Source organism: Spermophilus citellus (assembly GCF_964194105.1).
Source record: "Spermophilus citellus genome assembly, chromosome: X".
Taxonomy (NCBI): domain Eukaryota; kingdom Metazoa; phylum Chordata; class Mammalia; order Rodentia; family Sciuridae; genus Spermophilus; species Spermophilus citellus.
The window spans coordinates 72,970,259-72,992,651 of record NC_138190.1 but is presented as its reverse complement, the minus strand read 5'-3'; the positions used below and the strand labels follow the sequence as shown (position 1 = coordinate 72,992,651).

The following is a 22,393-nucleotide window of genomic DNA, read 5'->3' as shown; positions in this document are numbered from 1 at the left end:
GGAATTAATGGATGAATGAATAAATAAAGAGGTAAGTGACTTTTCTTCCTTTATTATTCTTTTGTGTGTGTGTGTGCAGTGTGTGTGTGTGTGTGTGTGTGTGTGTGCGCGCATATGATTTTTGCATCACATAAAATAAACCTGACTTGGAAGATGAGACTTCCAGAATGATGGAGAGAGGATTTCAATATATGTGCCCTTTCCTAAAAGCAAGGAAAACACTATCTAAATTTGTAAAAATCAACACTTCCAGAACTCTGGCAAGGAAACAAAGGCTTGCAAGAATATGAGAATAATTTAGTCAAGAAAAAACAGTTTCAAGTTCTCTCATTATAATAAGAATAATTAGAAATCAGTAATGGAAGCAATTTGAGAAATTCACAAATGTGTGAATGGGAATTAAAGATCACAGTCCTAAAAAAACACTAGGTCAAAGAAGCAAATACAAGGGAGATGAGAAAATACAGAGATGAATGAAAATGAAAATGCATGGGATGCAGCTAAGCTAAAGCAGTGCTTAAAGGGAAATTTATAGTTGTAAATGCCTGTATTAGCAAAGACAGAGGATCTCAAATCAATAACCTAAACTTCCATCTTAGAAAAGTAGGAAAAGAATAGCAAACTAAAAACAAAGAAAGCAGGCCAAGGAAAGATCAATGGCAATTAGAATGGAAATAAATGAAACAAACAGTATAAAAAATAAAGTAAATGAAATAAAATATTGGTTCTTTGTAAAGATCAGCAAAATTAACAAACCTCTAGTAAGATTGACTGGTAAGAGAGAAGATCCAAATTACTAAACTGAGCATTGAAAATGGAGACTTCATTATCTACTTTAGAAAAATGTTTGGAAAGGATTAAAAGAGAGTACTATGAACAACTTATTACAAAATATAGGTAATGTGCATGAAGTGGAAAGATACTCGGAAAGACCCAAACTACATAAACTGATGCATGAAAAATGAGAAAATCTGAATAGTCCTCTGATAAATAGAGTGAATTACTAATTTAAAAAATCACACAAAAAAGTCCAGATACAGATGCCTTTGCCATCAAACTGTATCAAATGTTTAGATAGGGTTTAGCACAGATTGTCACCAAGAACAGTAGAGGCAAGAACATTCCCCACAGGCTGGAGATATAAGTACATGTATGAAGACATGAATTGGTATGAATATACTGTGTATACAACCAGAGTTATGAAAAATTGTGCTCTATATGTGTAATAAGAATTATGCATTCTTCTGTTATATATAAATTTAAAAAAAGAACACTCCCCACTAATTCTGTGAGGTCATTATTATCCTCATACCAAACCCAAAGATATCATACAAATAGAAAACTACATGCCAATATCACTTTTGAATTTAGGTAAATTAAAAAAAAACTCAACAAAATATTAGCGAAACAATCCACTAACAAATAAAAAGAATTATAAGCAAAGATCAAGGGGGGATTTATCTCAGAAATTCAAGCTTGGTTTAATATCTGAAAACTATGTAATATAATATACCATAGTAAAAATAAAGAACAACAGCAGTATGATCAATTGCTTCAGTAGATAAAAGAAAAAAATTGGCAAAAACCCATTGAGAATTCATCATTAAAACACTTAAAAAATTAAGCATAGGAATGAACTTTCTTAACATGATGGATGAACATCTGTGCAAAATGCACATGACCTATGGTTTCTTGGCAATGGTTTCTTGAATATAACACCAAAAACCCAGGCAACAAAACATTCAATAATTTGAATTTCATTATATTTGATAATGATTTTGTTGCAAACGATACCAACAAAAGAGTGAAATGCAGTAAATAGAATGAAGGTATTTGCAAATTATATCACTAATAAGGGTATTGAATCCAGAATATATAAATAACTCCTACAACTCAATAACAAAAACAAATAATCTGTTTTTAAAATGGGCAAAGATTTGACTAGAAATTTCTACACAGAAGTTATGCAAATGAAAAAATGTGCAACACCATTAGTCATTAGGGAAATGCAGTTGGAGACCAAACTGAGATACCATTTCACACACATTAGTTTGGCTATAATAAAGAAGGCAGAAAAAAATAACAAGGCTTGGCTTGTATGTAGAGAAATTGGAATTCTTATAAATTGCTGGCAAACATTTGGAAAACCTGAAATATTCTTAAAATGTTACTATTTGACCTGGCAGATCTATTCCAAAATATATTCTCAAGAGAAATGAAAACATGTCCACACAAATGTTCATTGTTCATAATAACCAGAGCAGAAGAAACCAAAATATCTGCCACATGATCAATGGAAAACCCAAATGTAATATATCCATGTAATGGAATATTATCTAACAAGAAATTAAGTAATGATACATATTATACTGTGGATGAATCTTGAAAACATTATGCTAAGTGAAAGAAGCAAGTCACGAAAGATCACATACTCTGATTTTATTTACATCAAATGTCCAGAAAAGGAAATTCTTTACAGACAGAAAGGAAACCAATGTTGCATGTATCTAGGAAGAAGGGTTAATGGGGAATGGCTGCTAACTGCCATAGGGCTCCTTTTTGGGGTGATGAAAATCAATCAATCTCCCTTTCTCTCTCCCCAGATATCTACCTTTCTCTAAAATATATGTGTAGCCAAGAAGAATTCTCTCTTTTTTTTATTTTTTAGGATATTAGACATCTTTTTTTTAATTGCAAAATGTAAAGGCAATCAGTACTTACAATGCACCCACCATGAGGCAGTCATAGAGGAAAGTCCTTTATATATGTTAATGTAAGTCTCACAAACTATTCAGAACTGAAAATATGCCCAACTCTCCAGATGAAGATTGTGGAGCTCAGAGATGCTTTATTGATTTTGCCCTAACATCAGTGGTATAATTAGGATTTCAGCCCAGATCTGTCTGATTTCAAAGTCCTGCTGAGTTGACATTCCTCTACTGGACAAGGAAAATTGGTTTGTGATTTTGTATTTCATCATGGTTCTATACTCACTGGAGAGCTCACTCAAATGAGTCACACTTCTCAGAGTATCTCTGTGTCCTCCTTGGGAGAAAGAGTGGGGAGGGAAAGGATGAGGGGAGGGAGGGAAAGGATGAGGGGAAGGAGGGAAAGGGAAACCAGAGAACTCAGCTGAGTGCCTGAGGTTAACCTAAACCCAACTTCCCCTAGTTGAGCTGACATTTGCAGCTTGACAGCTTCTAGCAATACACTTTTACTTAATTAGTTGTGCAAATTTGAAGAATACCAAGTGGTGTTCTGGATCAGAAACCATCAGTTCAATGTGGCAGTGCTTGTGCTTCATGCCTGTGAACCCAGATGGCCTGCCTCTGGATAATAAGTAAGCGGGTAACCCTGGGGAAACGGGAGGAAACACAGTACTACATGCAGATTCTGCACTTGTTCTCAAAGCAAATCTCTGTTGCTGTGGTTGAAATTAAGACCTTACAGAAAAAGATAATTACAACTTCCAGAGTATTTTTTCTTATATTATGTGCTGTTATAGTCACACAAAACAATGCATGTAACATATAAGTTAAACGGTGTAGCAATAAAATGAATGCTCATGAGCACTGATTAACAGAACAGCAATTTTAACAGCAGCATTGCATCAATACTACTAGAATATAAGCCCTTTGAGGGCATGGATTTTTGTTTTGTTCACTGCTGTATTCCCCAGGACTTAGAATGGTGCCTGGTATACAGTAGGGAATTAATAATATTTTTAAAATAAATACATAAATCCACTCATATTCTCTTTCTTTGGATCATCTCCTCCAGCCTCCCCTCACAGCTAATCATTATTTTATATTCCAGGTTTATTATTCCCTTGTTTTTTGATGCTTTTTTCACATATATATTTCTAAATAACACATCATTTGCTTTGGCTGCTTTTAGAAGTTTAGATGATAGAATTATATGTGTGCTATTGTGAGTTAGGTCTGTTATAAAACATTAGTATGTGGGCTTCATCTATATAAAACTTTATCCAGTTCCTTATCATTGCTGAATTGTATTTTATTAAATGAGTGTCCCATAATGTATTTATCTTTTCTCCCATCTGCATACATTTACCAGTTCAGCTTTTATAAACAAAACTGCTATGAGCATTCTTGCATGTGCTTCCTGGTACACATGTGTATGAGTTTTTCTAGGATGTAAACTTGGGAGAAGGACTGCAGCTGGAATTTTCATTTCCAACTCCCAAAGGTTAGCCCAGGAGTCAAAACTGCAGTGTGCCCTTTGTCCGCACTAAGCCAGGGTCAGTGGGAGTGCTGTTCAAAATATTTTGAAAGAGAGAGAGAGTTAAAAACTTGTCTGGTGAGACCAGGAGTTATCTCAGGCCTCTAGGCAAAGGGAGATATAGTTAGTAAAAGCCCAGATTCTAAAATCCTTTTCATTAATTCTCTTCTGTTTTTACAGGCTTTTTGTGCAATGCATGCTTTATTAAACTCATATTGAATAAAATGTTGATTAATTAACTTAGTCTTTCATTGACTATAAATTTGATTAGATTATTGTACATAATAACAATATTTAAAATTTCACTATAGATGAAAATTTATATTATTATAATTTTTAATGATAATAACAACTAACTAACATAAGGTCTACCCTCATAATAATATTTAAGTGCACAATATTATATTGTTAACTAGGCACAACTTGATCAAGAGACCTCTAGAACTAACTAACCTTACATTACTAACCATCCATTGAAGAATTCCCCATTTCTGTTTCTTAAAGGCCCTTACAAGAGGACTTCTTATTTACTTTCTGCAGGTTTCCATTTTGTTGCCATTTTGATATTTATTCTGTGACCACATAATAATATTGTTATCATCTTCATCTCAGTTACACCTACATACTTTTTTGGTGTGGAAGTGTACCAGGGATTGAACTCAGGGACACTCAATCACAAAGCCATATTCCCAGCTGTATTTTTGTATTTTATTTAGAGACAAGATCTCACTGAGTTGGTTAGCACCTTAATGTTGCTAAGGCTGGCTTTGAACCCACGATCATCCTGCCTCAGCCTCCCAACCTATTGGGATAATAGGTGTTCACCACTACACCCAGCTACCCTTACATACTTTTATGCTATTGAAAATATAATCCTGCCTTTGAGGTGCTTTCACATCTGCAGAAAATTGAACTGTATATCATTTACTATATCTTACTGTTCTTTGCTCCTTGTTTTTCTTCTCTGCTAGAGAGTGAAAATATCTTGATCACCAGTATCCCTAGAACCTAATTTTGTACCTCATCCATAGGGGTAGTGCCACATGTTGAATTGAACTAATCTACCTAATCTCAAACTTCAATCTCCATAACGTGGTTTTCCAGTGATTAAGAATCTACATTTTGGAGTCATACTTACCTAGGATGGAATTCTGGCATTGCAGTTTATAGACCTGTGATCTTGGGCAAATTTACTTAATTGTTCTGAGCACCAGTTTCCTCTTCTGCAATATAGGGATGATACAGAGCTATCTGGAAGGGCTGTTGGGAAAATTAAATGAGATGATTATGAAATGATCTGTCATGTGGAGTGCTTAAATACAGATTCCTCTGATTTTATTTGAACTGTTTGTGTTACTTATAAAAGTCAAAAAGGTGAAGAGAGGAGGTAGAATCTTTTGTAAAACTTTAGCTTCTCCTTGTTTCAGGACTGAGGATGGAAACACATATTTTACCCATGGAAATGGTACTTTAGCCCAAAGAAAGACATTCTTTGCATTTGTCTGAATTGTAGGTCAGAAGTAAGTTCCATTCTTGTGAAATGCGTGGCCTTGCTAGTCTTGATTTAATGGTTAGACTCTTGATGGCATTTTACTTAGGGAAAGACAGGGAAGGCTTGCAAGGAGAGTAGATTGGCTACCTGTTTATAGAATATTTCAAGTGCTTTTTCTTGTACCTAGGATTTGAATAAAGGCTGATATTTATCTTGGAGATTCAGTAATTGTAAAGTGTAGCCTAAGTGAAAACTTTCTTGGCACTTGCCCTGCCTACACGGGGGGTTGAGTGGAAGATAAATATTGATGCATTTTTGGATTCCGATGCATGTGTTAAGCATGATAAAAAACAAGCCATTAATAGGAAGTAAAAACAAGTAGTGGGAAGATGATAGGGTGAAGAAAACTGTTGGATTTGGAGTCAAACCATTCTGAGCTGTCCTCTCCATGTCTTAACTTTTTTTCATCTTTACAATGAATGTACTAATGAGAAAGTATGCTTGTCTTGACAAGTTGTGGAGTGTTGAAATGACCCAACACACCAAACAGGCTCCCATTAAGTCTTATTTTCCTCACTAAGGAAGAATTACTCGTAAAATATAGGAGTTATATTCCTGTGGTTGAGAGTTGGGCAGTTGTCATCTATCAGAAGCAGATTAACCACAGGTGGTCACTGAGTTTTACTTATGCTTAAGCATGGGACATAGGAAAGACCTAAATTGACCTTTGGTAACTAATAACCATGTTCTATTTGTTCAAACTAGAATTAATTATAATGGGAGATTAAGAATTACCATTCCATGAGGGTTTTGGATTGACTTTCTTGCCCTTCTCTTTCACTTCCACCTAGAAGAATTCAGGCACAAATATTCTTATGGTTAGGCAGTCAACTAGGTGACTTCTGAAGTTCCATCATTATTCAAGGAAACTATGAATTTTGTAATGGCCAAATATTTTGATAACAACCAAAACAATGTCCAGCATCACTGTGTATCATTTCTCAACAAAAGCTTCAGGCCTACCTAGAGATTATGCTACTTAATTTTGTAGAATGGGGCAGGGGAATATGATCTGGAGAGACTTTTAAGGGAAGTGAAGGAATGGAAGAAAAGACCATTGAAGACTAGCTTGATAATACTAACTGTGATCCTTCACCTGTGTATTCATCCCAAGGACCATTGTATGATTATCCATTGTCTGACTTATATTGCCACTCATAGTAGCAACTCAGTAGAATGGGTGATATTATCCCCATTTTCTGGATGAGATTCTAGGGTTAGAGAGCTAAAGGAGAACACAACAAACTGTTTTGATATTTGGTGTAGTTTGGCTATAGATCTTGTTTCAGATGAGATAAAGCTATAGGATACTGTTTAATTACTCCGAAAATGTTGCCTGACCACCCACTTAAATTAGATAACTTAACCTCAGGTTTCCTGCCTACATTCTTGACTCATATAGACATTTCCTACGAGATTGGTTGATCCCAGAGAACTTTCCTAAATCCCATAGCAGGATCCAAATGGTCTGTCTACACCTGAGGAAACCCTACAAACACCATCCTTAGAAGAAATCCCAGGAAAATTCAGCTTCACAGTAACTCATTTGAGCAATGAATAATAGTAGTTTATGCATACAGTTTATTCCTTAAGACTTTAGGATTCTGCCCTCCTGTGTCTGCTACCCACTGACATGTTTTGCTTTGTCATTTGTGTGTCTTTTTAGTTTGGAGAATGCCAGGGACCACGTTTTGCCCATCGACTATTACTTTCCACCTCAGAAGACATGCCTGATCTGTGGGGATGAAGCTTCTGGCTGTCACTATGGGGCTCTCACATGTGGCAGCTGCAAGGTCTTCTTCAAAAGAGCTGCTGAAGGTAAAGCCTTATGCACACTCACTTCTATTTCCCTTTCTCCTTTTCCTCTCAGAGTGACACATTCCAGGGCTCAGGATTCATGTTGGTGATAGGGTCATTGGCAGGGCTGTCTTATAAAACTCAGAAGCGCAAAGAAGCAGATTTTCATACTTGCTGGTCTCCAGGCTTTGGCTCCCTTGGTTGTATAGGCAATACAGGCAATGAAGGTGGTCCCAGCTGGTGCTTGGTGTTCAGTGGGTCCTAGGAATAAAAGAAAAATTAATGATTTGAAAAATGTAATTTCCTTCCTGCTTGTTTTCCACTCTGCTGCCTAGTGAGGGAAAAATTGTCCTTATTAGAGAGGTTAGAAGTGGAGAAACCACAACTGAGTCCCCAGCCTGTTCTCAGTGGTGAATATAAGACTGTTCCTCGGCAAAAGACTTCCTGGCCTCAGCCCCAGAAAGGAAGTGTTCTCGCTGTTCAGCAGACCATCAGTCTCTGCACCTGCTCCCTCCTGCTGCTGCCTCCTTGGGATCTCTCTTTGCATTAATAGCTCCTGAGTAGGTAAGAACCCGGAGTGCAAAAGGGCTTTTATTGTCCTCACTAGAGGAATGACCTCAGGGCCTCCTCATTGGTCCAGAATCTCAAGCTAAGTAGTATTTTATATCTAAGTAGGCTGAAATCCTGGTTCCTTAATCCTTTTTCACTTGAAACAACTCATGTCTGCTCAGCACCCAGAGGTGCTCCTCCTATATCCTATGGGATGAATTGCCATTTTCAGACCTGTTATATATTCTAGTGACTGTCCTAACCACCTGGGGCTTAAGCCCCTATTTGTCAACTTCACTCCCCTCCTTGTACTAAGGGCTTCCTTCTCAAAGGGACACTGTACACCAGCCCCACACAAAGATTCTCTGCTATGTGGCCAGATTTGATTGTTAAACACCAGTGTGCTCACCTGCCCCACTTTCCAAAAAGCAGCTACTTCCTCTCAAGGCCTTTTTCTCTTCCTGGTCTGGAAGAGTCAGAGTTCTAAGTCACAACCAAGACAGAGAGCTTTTCCTCATGTAAGGGCTATAAATCCTGAGGACAGTCTTAAGAGAGATATGTAGGTCACACCTTTCACCAGGAATGTGCTGATATCTATCAGAGGGCAGCAGAAGTACTGGAGAGTTCTTGGGTTCAAGAGGAAAAGTAGAAGTCTGGCATGGTGGCACATACAATATGGCAGGGGTGCATATTGCTGTTAATCGCAGCAACTTGGGCGACTAAGGCAAAAATATTCCAAGTTCAAGGAGAGCCTCAGTAACTTAGCGAAATCCTCAGCAACTGAGACCCTGTCTCATAAAATAAAAAGGCCTGAGGACATGGCTCAGTGATAAAGTGCCCTTGGCTTCAATCCCTGATACTGCCAAAGAGAAAGAGAGACATACATACATACATACAGACAGACAGACAGACAGACAGACAGACACACACACACACACACACAGAAAGAGAGAAAACAAAGTTAAAAAATAGGTACCCTTTAACTTGCCTCCTTTTTGATAACCAATCATAAATGATGATGGTAGTTTCATCATTTTCTTCCAGTGCCCAAAGACATAAGGAGGCAATTAACATTTTATTTTACTAAAAACATGCTTTATATTCCAACTATACCCCTGCAACTGTTCATGCTGGGCTAATACAAAGTTCAGGGCCCATGCTACACACAGGCAATTTCAAAAGACCTGAGAGAACTGCCTTCCCTTCTTAACAGTACTTATGAAAGATGACTGTCAGCAAAGGAAGTAAGGAGAAGGTTCAGGGACTTTAGATTACCCCAGCTTTACCAGTAATACCCTGACACTTCCCTATACCCTGTCATCTCAAAGGCACTGTATCTGGGGCAGTGAATGGCCCAGAGAAGCTGTCTAGTATTTCAGCAAGTCCGGCACCACAGTAGTTAGTAGTCATATCAGATTTTGATATGATAGAAAATGAGTTCAAGTAAACATGCAAATAAACAAATTCAGTAATAAAATAGATTAGATTATACTAATGTGGGTTTTACAAATCTGGGTCATTAAATTGTTGTTTTCAAAAAATGTGGAAAGTGATCAACCATATTGTGAAGGATAGATTTTGCTGTCACATTATATTTCCCACATGGGAGATTCATGAAGAACTTAGGGCTGAAAGAAGGAGATGGGTAGAAGGGCATTTGGTGGGGGTGTGTACATGGGAGATGCTCTGTTATGATGCAGATCCTGGGCTATTTAAAACAGTGAAGAGAAATGATGAAGTAGTGGATGGAAGGAATAACCCAACTTTCAGAGTACTTAGAAATCCTATAAGATTTCAAAATGCTGCAGACCCTAGAATCACTTAAGTTAGGGAAACTCCGTGATATTGTCTTTAAGAAATTGACCATCTGTGAGCTCATGGGATCAAAATCACTTGAAAAGCCATAGACAGACAGCAAGCCTTTTGAGCCTATTGGTTACTTTGAAAAATGGACCCCAGATTCCAGTTTTGCGGCCTTTGAGGGACAGGAGAAGGGGGTTTAAAAAATAACACACACAGATGTGGTGACACATCTGTAATTCCTACAACTTGGGAATCTGAGACAGGAGGATTGCAAGTTTAAGGCCAGCCTGGGCAATTGAATGAGCCCTTGTCTCAAAAAGGGCTGGGGATGTTAGCTCAGTGGTAGTATGCCCCTGAGTTTTAATCAGCAATACCCAATCCCCCACATTCCCCTCACCACACACACACACACACACACACACACACACACACACGGAAAAAAAAAACTCAAAAATAAATAAATAATTGGTGTTTTGGTGTTTTCTTTCTCCTCCCATCAGCTATAAAGTTAGAAGGCTTGAGTTTACTGCTGTCATTATCCTCATTTGAAGGCAGGGGGCTGTCTTATTACCTAAGGAGAACATTTATTGATTTGTTTTCTTTCCATTTTTACAATGCATCTTTATTGCCCAAATAGCCTTTCTGAAGGTGGTTCTGCATTTGCCTTGCTTATACTTGGAATTCTACCTGTTTTGAGAGAGTAGGAACACAAATCTTTCTCTTCCTCATTTGTTTGTTGCTCTCAGCTAACTCATACTGAGTATTCCGAGTGTTGATTATCACTTTATTCATAGTTTTCAGAAATCTCTGGACTGGGCACAGGTACAAGAGTTAAAAGCCTGGTGTGTCAGACAGAAATGCATTTCTAGATTTGGTGGTTCATAAAGCATGAAGCTTTAATGCTGTCACTGGTGAAGAGCTCTGCACAAAATCTAAGGTAATCTGGCCAGGTCCCCCCCCCCCATCAGGGAAGTAGAGGGGGAAGAGTCCCACATTTTCTCATTGTTAGTAATACCAGGGAATATGAATGAGGCAGGGAATAATTTGCATATTTTTGAAAGAAGAAATAATGGTATTAGGCCATAAGGGTAAAATCACTAAAATCTTTAGTAAGTTTCTCTTGAATGTGGAGGGGTATGGGAGTTGTTTGGGGGATGGGCTGTGGGTTAGTAAAAAGCATGAATAAAAAAGCAGGTTTGTGGTGTGAGTAGGGGAATTAGAAATTAAGGGGAAGGCATGTAGGATACTATCTACAAACCTAGGAGGTCAAACGAAGGTAATACCCATATAGAGCAACTTACAGAGATTTGGTTGTGTAATGGTGAATAATAAATTCCCTCCTTTCAACCTCAGTTTTCCTTTTGTAGTATAAGGGTAGGGGGTTGGATTAGATGTTTTTATAATGTCCTTTTGGCTTAGACTTTTTGTGAAAGTTGTACAAATATCATCACCTTTATTACAGCTATCATTCATTTATACCTGTGTACACTTTTGGTTTTGCCTTCCCAATAGGTGGTAATCCTCAGATCCTAATTAATAAAGATGGTGCCAGAGCCAGCTAGAGAGCAAGTGCACTATGCACAGTAGGGTTAAAACCCAGGACTCTGAGATTCTCCCTTGTGACCATGGCTGGGTAACTTCCTTTCTTTTCCATTTTCTCATCTGGAAAATCAGGATATGAATCCCCATCTCCTCCTCATCATGTTTCAAAGAGGGTTAATTAATTCATCATGTGCATTATGTGCTCAAGAATTTACTATTTTTCAGACATTTTCTAGTAAAACATTAGAGATTGTACATCCATTTGTTTTGTACACATGGAGCGCTGTTTGGTACACATCATAAAATTGAAACTGTAGTTTACATTCTGAGCTCAAAGAATTACACCATCCTCACTGATGTTTACAATAGGTCCCAATTTAGTTTCCTTGGCAGATTTTATATAAGTATGGCTTTGATTCTCTCTCATGCCCCAGGTTTTTGTGAGGGAAGAAATGTAAGTGAACCCATATTGAACTCTTTCTGTCCTTTAAATCCACTCTTTCCCACCTCAACTCATATGGAATTGAATGTTACCTCTTTTTTGGAGTGTTGCAGAGAGTTTTTGGTGAATGCTAGTTTCCTCTTCACTCCCTGACTTTTTCAGTAACATTTCCCTGGGGCAAATTAACTCTGCCAGGAGGATCTGCTTATAGCTTCAATAGACTTTATCAGGTATCTTTGGCCAAGAAGTTGACTGGTCTTGACTTTGTGAGTCTTAGAAATCTTTTCACAAAGCTCCTCTCATCTTTCTGTTTCTCATTTTCTTAAAAAGTCACTGCCAGACTTTAGATCAGAGGTTGATAAACTTTCTGTAAAGGGCCAGGTAGTAAATATTTTAGGCTTTGCAGGTCACATGGTCTCCCTCCTCTCAACTAGTCAGCTCTGATTTTGTAATGTGAACTCAGCAATAGACAATACACAAACTAATAACTGGGCTCCAATAAAACTTTATGGGCACTGAAATTAGAATTTCATTTAATTTTCACGTTATGAAATAATATTTTTTTTTACTTTCATCAACCATTAAAACTGTAAAACTTAATCACAGTTCTTACAACTCACAAAAACAGGTGGTATACTGGATTTGGCTTTTGGGCTACAGTGTGTTGACCAACACTGAACATAGTTGTAAATATGCATAATAATTTTTCTCTTTCCAGTCTCCTAATATTCTAGTAACTTTCTAGGTTATCTAATTTTTAAAATGCTTCCCAGAATGCCTAGTTCAATGAAGCTTCATGGTCTTGAGCTTTCTTTGGGGTGGAAGGGGGCTATCAAGGTTGAACTCAGGGGCACAACCACTGAGCCACATCCCCAGCCCTATTTTGTATTTTATTAAGAGACAGGGTCTCACTGAGTTGCTTAGAATCTTGCTTTTGCTGAAGCTGGCTTTGAACTTGCAATCCTCCTACCTCAGCCACCCAAGCTACTGGAATTATAGATGTGCACCACTGTGCCCGGTGGTTCTGAGTTTTTTTTTTTTTAATAAACAGGAGAAAATGAATCTGGGAATGCTAGAATATAGATACTTTTTGATAAGCTAGTACATCACTTCCCCTTGAAATATCCAGAGGATAAACTGAAAACATTTGACACATTTTCTAAACTTTTGTGTGATACTTTTTCTGTTAAATGAAAAATATATGAATGAGTTTTGCTGGATGCCACTTATACTCCACATGGTAAGAAAGAATGGCTTTAGGGACTATCTGCTACCAAATGATATGAAAAAAAAAATATCTGTTTCATAGAAAGTAGAGCCCATGTGGCCATCTGAATTGTGGCTGTCACATATTACCCTATGGTTCTCTGTACTCACACATTTTCTGGCTTAACTCTGGCCTTCCCTATGATAATACTAGATCCCAGACTTGCAGAATAAATAATTCGGCACTGTAACTCACTGCAGTTGGTACCCAGCCAAATCTCTGTCAGTGCCCAAATTCAGAGTCATGCCAAGAAATTGCCATTGATGCTCTATAGTGTCCTATGCCTGCTTATTTATAGCATGTGCATTTTATTAAATGGTGATTAACCAGAAGTTGCCATAGCACTTGTATCATTATATAAATCTCTTTAATGTTTACATGACCTTCGTCATTTGCAAGATCTCTTAAGTCTCTTACCTCCTTCCATCATGTCTTACTGGTTTCCCAGTCCCTTATCATTTTTTTTTGTGGGGGGGCCTGTACATATAGTAAAACCTGAAGCTTCTTCAATTCTTCACAATAATCGCTTGGTGACTGTCAAACTCTGGGTAGTTCATTTGTGCAGTTGGCTTTTATTTGCAAGGGTAAGTAGTAGATGTACTTTCTCTTCAGAGGTAAGAATTATGTATTACTTCTTTGGGCTTTAGTCCTACACCAGGAAACATACTGTCCCTCAAGGTACTTGAGCTCTACAAGAAATCATCATTGTAAAAATAATCCCTTAAATATAATAGCCATGCATGCATATTTTTGGAACTTGTTGTTCAGGTGTCCATGCTCTGTACCCTGCACACTTCACAGTTACATAACTGTTGTTAGCTTCTAAGGAGGCAGATGAACTTGGTAAGTAAACCTGTTGAAGAAAGAACTGGGACTGGGAAGTGGATAACTTGCTATAAAGAGAACAAGAATTAGAGTTCTCAGTCCCTTTGCTTCCATTCTGTGTAGTGACTCCTGAGACACCCTAGTAGAATCACTATACCTCCTGGCTATGCTAGTGCCTATGTGAACAGTGCACATCACATGAATAGGCCTGGTAGTAAATCTACTCATGCATTCAGTCAGTAAACATTTCACAAGTGTTTACTACATACAAGGTATTGAGTTCACATACTCAACTATAGATCCTCTTTGAAGAGATTGTAGTCTGGTGATTTTAACCCTGGCTATCTGAAAAGAGCTTCAATAGCTGAAAGGCCAACACATTTACTATTCATTTGAACTTTCCTTTCACCTGGGACAGAAGGACAAGTCATTTTCTTGGTCTTCCATAGGTACAAACTTAGAATTTCTAGTTGATCAACATGTAGGCACTAAGTAGTATAGCTGCAATTTGAACTTAGATCTTCTGAAGCCAAAGGCAGCATTTGCTCTGTTTTAATACAGCCTCCCCTCAAATATATAAATATACTAACACAAAGTAGAAAGGAAATATTATGCCTATGCAAATAAGCAAGGCAACAATGAAAAAGACCAAGAGAGTCAAGATATAAAGGAAGAAAATTCAGATGTACATATCACGGTGAGAAACTAAGGATACACTAAAGAGCACTGACATCAAAGGGAGTTTATCCTCTTAAGTAGGTGATAAAAACTTTAAACAGCTGGTAGTTTACCAGCTACTCTCTCCATTAACTCAGGCCAGGGACATGTGAGCCATCCCCCTTCTAACAACTCATAGTCGTCAGATGGATAACACTCTCATCACACAACCAGAGAAGAAGAAGCACAATTTAATACTTGTGCTCATAAGAAGTTTTGCTTCATATTACCAAGCTAAGGGAAGAAAGTTCAGAGACAGGATGTATGGATATAAATGGTATATGCATGGCTCCTTGGCCTTTCCTCTGAGCCTTCTCAGTAGAGCATGCTGCAGTATGTCTTACATAGGGCCAGGAACAAGAGAAATCCATTTTCTCCTCTTTTATGTCTGAAAACAAAGAATGCTGTCTTTTAGGACAGGGCTTAGAAATCACAGATTGTTATTTTTCTCTATCAGGGGTTTAACATTCTGTTCTTCCTTCCTCTCTCGGGATGCCTTATTGTGAGGATGGACCTTGACTTCATTGTGGTATCTGAATCTGTACCCTAGAGACTGTGGACAGTTCCTTAAGTTAGACAAGCACATTCCTACAGTTCAAAAACAAGCTCATTTACTTTCAGGACAGTTGATTCAATCACAAGTTTTTTAAATGGAAATTCTTTTTTTTTCAGTCCTTCAGATATTAGTTATGAATTTTTCTTTTTCTTTTTTTTATTGGTTGTTCAAAACATTACAAAGCTCTTGACATTAGATGGGGTAGAGAGAGAAGATGGGAGGGGAGGGGAGGGGGGATAGTAGAGGATAGGAAAGGTAGCAGAATACAACAGTTACTAATAGGGCATTATGTAAAACTGTGGATGTGTAAATGGAAATTCTTAAAAGATATGTTGTCCTCAGAATCACAGAATCTTTCAATGCTAACCTGTTAAATCTTGAAGGCAAGGAAATTGAAAATCTAAAAATCCAACCAAGCCATTTCATGGATGAGGAGACAAAAGCCCAGAGAGAAGAAGTGATATTCCCAGGTTTGTTTAATATATAAACAGCATGTATTGAAAGACATCTGGTTGTTTAATTTTGAAATTAAATTAATTTTGAAAATTAATATATATATATATATATATATATATATATATATATATATATATATATATATATAAAATATATAGCAGAAATTGAATCTGGTGCCACTAATATTTTTTGTCTGAGGTCTCACAGCCAACCATCAGAGCCATGGAGCTTACTATTTTGAAACTAAGAATTACGTGAGGCAGCAGAGTAAGCATTTAGCATACCCCCTGACTCCTGCAAGGTGCTCAGTTCCTATTAATCCTCTCTGCTTCCACCATGATGTGAGAGATCATCCTCTGTAACTGTATGTCTTCCCAATTAGCAAAAGAACAAGTGATAATAGCAATGTATACTGCAAGGTCTCTGTAAGGCATTGCTTGGTATGAGGTTTCTTACACAATCTATTGAATGTATATGCATCTATGAAGAATTTTAGGGGAAGATTTCATAGTTTTCTTATGATTCTGAGATGTTGTGTATCCTAGATATGACTACAAAACTCTGACCTAAATTTATATAAAGACATTCTAGACTTACAATGGAGTTTCATGACTATAGTGATATTCAGCATGGCTACTGATGACTGGTTCCTTTCCCACATAGGATACATTTATTCAATAATCAGTGCTTATTGTGTACACTGAACCTATGCCAGGCATTGGTATAAGAGGTAGAAGGTAGCAACAAAATTAATTTATTGAGCACTTAGTATACATTGGTTGCTGAATGGACATTTACTCAGTCCACACAACAATGCTACAATGTAGGTATTATTGTTATTACCCCACAATTTACAAATGAAGGGATTTAGACACAGAAGAATTAAGTGACTTGCCTAAATTCATTCAACTACTGATTATGAAGCAAATGTGACAAATGTTTATCAATATAACAGAGTGGGATCAGTGATGCACTACAAGTAGGTACAAATTTTCCTGAGCAGACTGAATGAGAGAGTACAATATATCTACTTGGAAAGTTTGGAAAGTTATTATATTGAATTAAGGATTGATCTATATCTTTAAGGATGTATAAGACTTTTACAGGTACAAAAAGGTATGAAGAGAACTTTGGGAAGAGGAAAAGGACTGAGAAAAGGACAGGCTAGCATGAAAGCAAGAATCTTGTTTGGGGTACACTGTGTATAGTCTGGATGTAACTCTGGTGAATTCTTCAATTGGCCTTTTGTACCTGGCTCCATCTCCTTGCTGAGATGTCCATAACTGCCCTAATTTAGTCTCTAATCTTTTTGAAAGCAGGATTCTCTCCAGGTAGTAGAATATGATGTAGTGCAAGAGCACCAGATGGGGCTCTGGCTCTGCCACCAAATCACATGTGGCCTTAGGCATGACTTGTTTCTCCTTTGCAAGGGAAAATTGACATCTGACAAATAAAATGGTTTCACTAAATTATCTCAAATATTTTAACAAAGTCATAACAATCTAAATATTTAATGATATTTTAAAATATTAAGTCAGTGAATTTTTATAAATATCCCAGATGTTTTCAGTGGTTTACTTGGTATGCAAGATTCCTGGGAAACAGGCAGAGCTGAGATCAATCCTTAGCTCCATGACTAAATAGATATGTAACCTTGAGAAAATCACTTAACTCCTCTGTGCCTCTGTAAAGATAATAGCCCACAGAGCTATTGTAAGAACTAAATAATATGCAACACAGTATGAGATACAATAAATTTTTTCTCCTTCTCTTTGAGTGAATTCTTGGTCATTGACACACATACAATTAGGGGGTTCCCTGGGTAGGTAGTAAGAAAGTTAGATGATGGTATCTATGGCAGTCTCCTGAGTAAAGGAGGCCATGGATTAGGGTAAGATTCCTAGCCAAGTACTTGTCTTCAGTGCTATTTAATTAGTGACCAGAAAGGCCAAAACACTTGTACAGGAATAGAGAAAAAGTCAGTCTCTTCCTTTCTTCTTTGCCTCTCAGGACATAGTGAGTAACATTCCCCAGATAGACAGCAAATGTTCATTGTCTCTCCTGAATTCCAGGATTCAGACTTGAAGGTGTCAGAGCTCTCTGTGTACCTTTGACTCCAACAAGATAGGTCTGGCCCAGCAAATTGAAGTCTCAAGGTACAGGCCAGAAGAAAACAAAGGTCATAAATTATCCTCCATGATCTTCAGCCATTGGTTTCCCTTGTCCAGCCAGAGGTGTGTCTTAAAGTATGCTGAGGCCAGATTCAATAGAAACCTGAGCCAGCACCTGTGTAAATAAGTTTTAAGGCTTCTTTTCCTGAAGCCGGATGAGTATTTTTTTTAAAACCAAGCCAGATTATCTTTTATCTAGAGTTCTATCTCCTACATTCCTAGTACATTGGACCTCTTGGAGGAATGTGGCTTGGTTGTAGTGACACTGTTTTGTTTGTCTTTGGGGGTCATTTCTCTCAAAAACAGGGTGATACCTTGGTATGGCCTATGACTTTGCTGTGTTTAAAACAGAACTCTAGTGATAGACTGGAATCAATTCTGTTTCCTGTAGATCCTCCATCTCCACCCATTCTCCAATTTTTATGCTTTTAAAAATCAATAGCTAACCAGAACCAGCTAGAACATACTGCTTATCTCTGGTTCCTACCTGAATTGCCTTCAGATGTTTTCCAAAACTCCATAAGAGGATAGGGAGTCAGCACCCTCCCAAGGGCCCTGAGGGCCCATCAATGAGCTGGTATCCAGTGCTTGAGGTCACTTAGCTCTGCAATGACTTCAGAATACAAGCAGGGTGGGTCCTTTGTGTTACTGAGGACCAAGAGCCTCTGACTTCCTGCTCTCCCACATGGCCTCTTCTGCCACATCACTTGTGTGTTGCCTCTTTGACTCCCCAGATGCTCCTCTGTAGCTCATATGAAAAGAGTTTCCTTTGTCTCTTTTATAACTTAACAAGAACTAGCTAGCAAGCATAGGTATAGATTATGGTTTCTGAGGAGAAGAGACAGAAGTAGGTAACATAAGATAGGAGTGTGGAGCTGTGGAATGATTTCTCACTTGCTTAAAGAGCCCAACAGAGCTGTTTAAGGGCTTGTTTGCTCTTTTACCAGGAGTCCCATGGTGTAGGGGTGAAAAACTTGATCTTGATTTCTATATTGATGTTCCTTGACTAATGATGGTGTTATACCCAGATTAAACCATCATAAATTGAAAATTAATTTACTACACCTAACTTATAGAACACAACAGCTTAACAACACAGTACTGTAGAGTATCTGTTGTTTACTCTTGTGATCATGTGGCTGACTGAGAACTGTGGCTCCCTGCCTCTGCCCAGCCTTGTGAGAGATCACCCCTTTGAGTCTTAAATCTATCACCACTAAAATAGCCATATAGACCATCATTTCTAGAGAAATTATATTAATAACTCGAGGTAAGACAACTTGAAATTCCTAGCATAGTGCCAGAACTTTGAAAATAAAATGAACCAATACTGTTGACAGTGCCTTCTCGAGCACGAATAAGAAATCACTGATTCTCTTTCCCATGGAATTAAACAGTGATGCCACAGTAGCAATGCTAATGTGAATTAAATGATTTACCTGTTGCTTTTTTTCCTGGATAATTTGATAGTAATTATTTTAACACATGGATGATTTTGCAGCCTTGCAGATGAATTTATTCCCAGTACCAAAATCTAAGGAAGGTGGACTGGAGCAATGGCAAGGCAGACAGCAGAAAGCTTCGTGGGCCCGGGGCCCTAGCTAGAGTAAACATTAGACTGTAAGCATTTGTATTCTCATAGTCCAATAGCACAGAAGAAGGAGTGGAAGCAAGCGGCTTTCGCTTATACATCTTTAAACAAGCATGTATTGTATCAAGTCCTGTGTGAGCTCAGAGATGACTATGAGCCAGCCATGTCCTCAGAGAGCTTCCAGTCAGGGAGGCATGCCTTCCAAGATTAGCTGCATATTTAGCACTGCAAAGTACCTAAGTGCAGCAGAGACAGTGTTAATGAGACATGGAAAGGAAAAGCTGACAGGCATAGACCCCCTTCCCCAGGCCCAGAGATAACCTAGACCAAGGCTGGCATAGTTTGAAGGGCCTGTCCCCATCAGTAGGTCTTGAAGCCTTAGCAACAATAAGCAACAATGATGATAATAATTAGAGCACCCAATGTTTTTGAACATTTGTTATGGCTTATGTACTATACTAAGTTCTTACTTAATTCTCATAACCCTATGATGTAGTAATACTCTTACTAACATTTTTACAAATAGAAAAGTGAGGCATAGAGGACTAACAGAACTGGAAGGCACCCAGCTCACCTCATTTTAACAAGCTTCATGCATCTGTTATACGTCAAGCCTCATGCTGAGTGCTAGGGAGGAAGAGGTGAGCAAAGCATGATCTCAGTACAGTGGAGACGACAGACAGAGCACAGTAAAGCAGGTATGTTACAGGCCTTCTGCTTGATGCTAAGAACTCAGTGGTGAATGAGACACAGTCCTTTCAATGATCTCAAACTTTAGTGCAGTATATAGATGTGATAAGTCACATGAGAAATAAGTTCAAAATGGGAGAGAGATTATGCAGCAACTGATGGGCTTAAACCAAAGCCCAAAAGAAACAATGTCATTGAGAATTATAGAGCAACTAATTGATTTACATCAAAGGCCCCCCCAAAAGAGACAGTTTTCCATATTTTAATTCAATTAATAGCTGTTTTTTTAAAAAAATTTATTCTATCCCTATTTCTCCCAGGTTTACCAGAACACTACAGAGGACTATACTACAAGATAGTTAAAGTATTTTTTTTACCCCAATGTTTATCCATACTTTCCCCTTGTTTTCCTTTATTGAGTCTATCTCTTCTGCCTCAAGTGTCTTTTCCACATCTCCATATCCTTAAATCCTACCTTTCTCCTAGGCCCTACTCAAATTCCTCCTCCTCCTCCATTTTGATACCCTATCAAAAGGCACCCCACCCTCTCCTCTACTCTCACAGTACCTCAAGGGTGTCTCTCTTGTGGCTCTTACCACTTCCTGCTTTATCTTTCAGTAATACACTTACTAATCATTTCCTTCTGCTGGTCTGAGCTCCTTAGTGGATGGTTCATTTTGCTGAAACTATGAGGTTATTTGAAATGCATTGAAAATGTATTCTGTAGTGCATTGTGCCTGGTGTGTTTCATTTTCAATCTTAAATTATACCACCTGTCTGGAGGTTTATATTTTTCTGTTAACGACTTTTTTGAAAGTTCCCCCATCATAACACAACCGATTAAAACTATATTAATTTCCTTTAGGTCTGGCCCTTATGCGAGCATAATTTAGAGCCAAAGTTCAGGCCTCTTGTTGGAGACTTAGATTATTGACATGTTTTTAGGTTATATTAATGTTATTTTTTTCTTTTTAAATTTTTCTGAGGATCCCATTTCTTTTTTTAATTTTTTAAAAATTATTGATGGACCTTTATTTTATTCATTTATTCATATGTGGTGCCGAGAATCAAACCCAGTGCCTCACACATGCTAGGCAAGTGCTCTACCTCTGAGCCATAACCCCAGCCCTGAGGATCCCATTTCTACCAGTGGAAATACCAGGTCATGTGTCAAACAACAAAAATAAATGTGTAAATAAAAATAAAAGCAAGGGTAGGAAGTAGGGGTTCTTATGTTTTGACTCATGGATTTATGAAAGGCCCTTCTATTTGAAAGTATCTTTGTACCCATGATCTGTCATGATTTCTGAAACTTCCATGATATGTGAAATTGTTTTGGAATGCTTTGACTCCTGGGACACATTCAGCCATCTGTAGGAAATGACACTGGGAATTAGATTGTTAGTATGTCTCTTAGTAGGACTCTGGAAGAATGGGAGACCTGTCTCTTGTTTTGAAAGGGAGAGTCCCCTATTTTGTTTAGGACAGTGTCTGAGCAGAAGACACTTATCTAGAATAGTAAAGTATAGATAAAGCATCAAATTTGTAAGCTCCGAGGATCCACGAATCAAATGAGAGCATTGAGCACTTGGTAAAATGAAAGAACAGGAGAAAGGACAAGCAGGTTTTACCCGTTTTAAATTGTAGTCATTTGGGCTGGGGATGTGGCTCAAGCGGTAGCGCGCTCGCCTGGCATGCGTGTGGCCCGGGTTCGATCCTCAGCACCACATACCAACAAAGATGTTGTGTCCGCCGAGAACTAAAAAATAAATATTAAAAATTCTCTCTCTCTCTCTCTCTCTCTCTCTCTCTCTCTCTCTCTCTACCCTCTCTCACTCTCTCTTTAAAAAAAAAATTGTAGTCATTTGACTACTAAGGCCAATAGAAGCAGTGACATCACGTTAAACCAGAAAGAGATGCACGCATTCTGTGTAACAATAGCTGGCTTGAGGTAAACTTGTAGGGATCCATGCCTGAGGGGACATTCTCATCCAAGTCAGCTTCTTTGGACATCAAAATACCATGGTTATTAGAAAACCAGCAGGGACAGGAGAATTGAGGCAGCAAGACAGACTAGGCACACACAAGTTAGTTCACACCAGTCATCAGACAGGATTGTGACTACCTATACGGAATAGAGACTGCCTATCCCTGCTGTGTAACAGGCAGATCTGGGGAATAGCAGGGAAAATC

The 22,393-nt window shown here is 38.0% G+C and overlaps 1 protein-coding gene across 1 annotated transcript in view; it reads left to right on the top strand.

Moving 5' to 3' along the window:
- AR (androgen receptor) overlaps positions 1 to 22,393 on the top strand; it is a 162,311-nt gene that overhangs the window by 83,478 nt on the left and 56,440 nt on the right. The window contains exon 2 of the mRNA XM_081276843.1: positions 7,461 to 7,612. Within this exon, the coding sequence (XP_081132969.1) occupies positions 7,461 to 7,612 (152 nt within the window). The remainder of the gene's footprint in view (positions 1 to 7,460; positions 7,613 to 22,393) is intronic.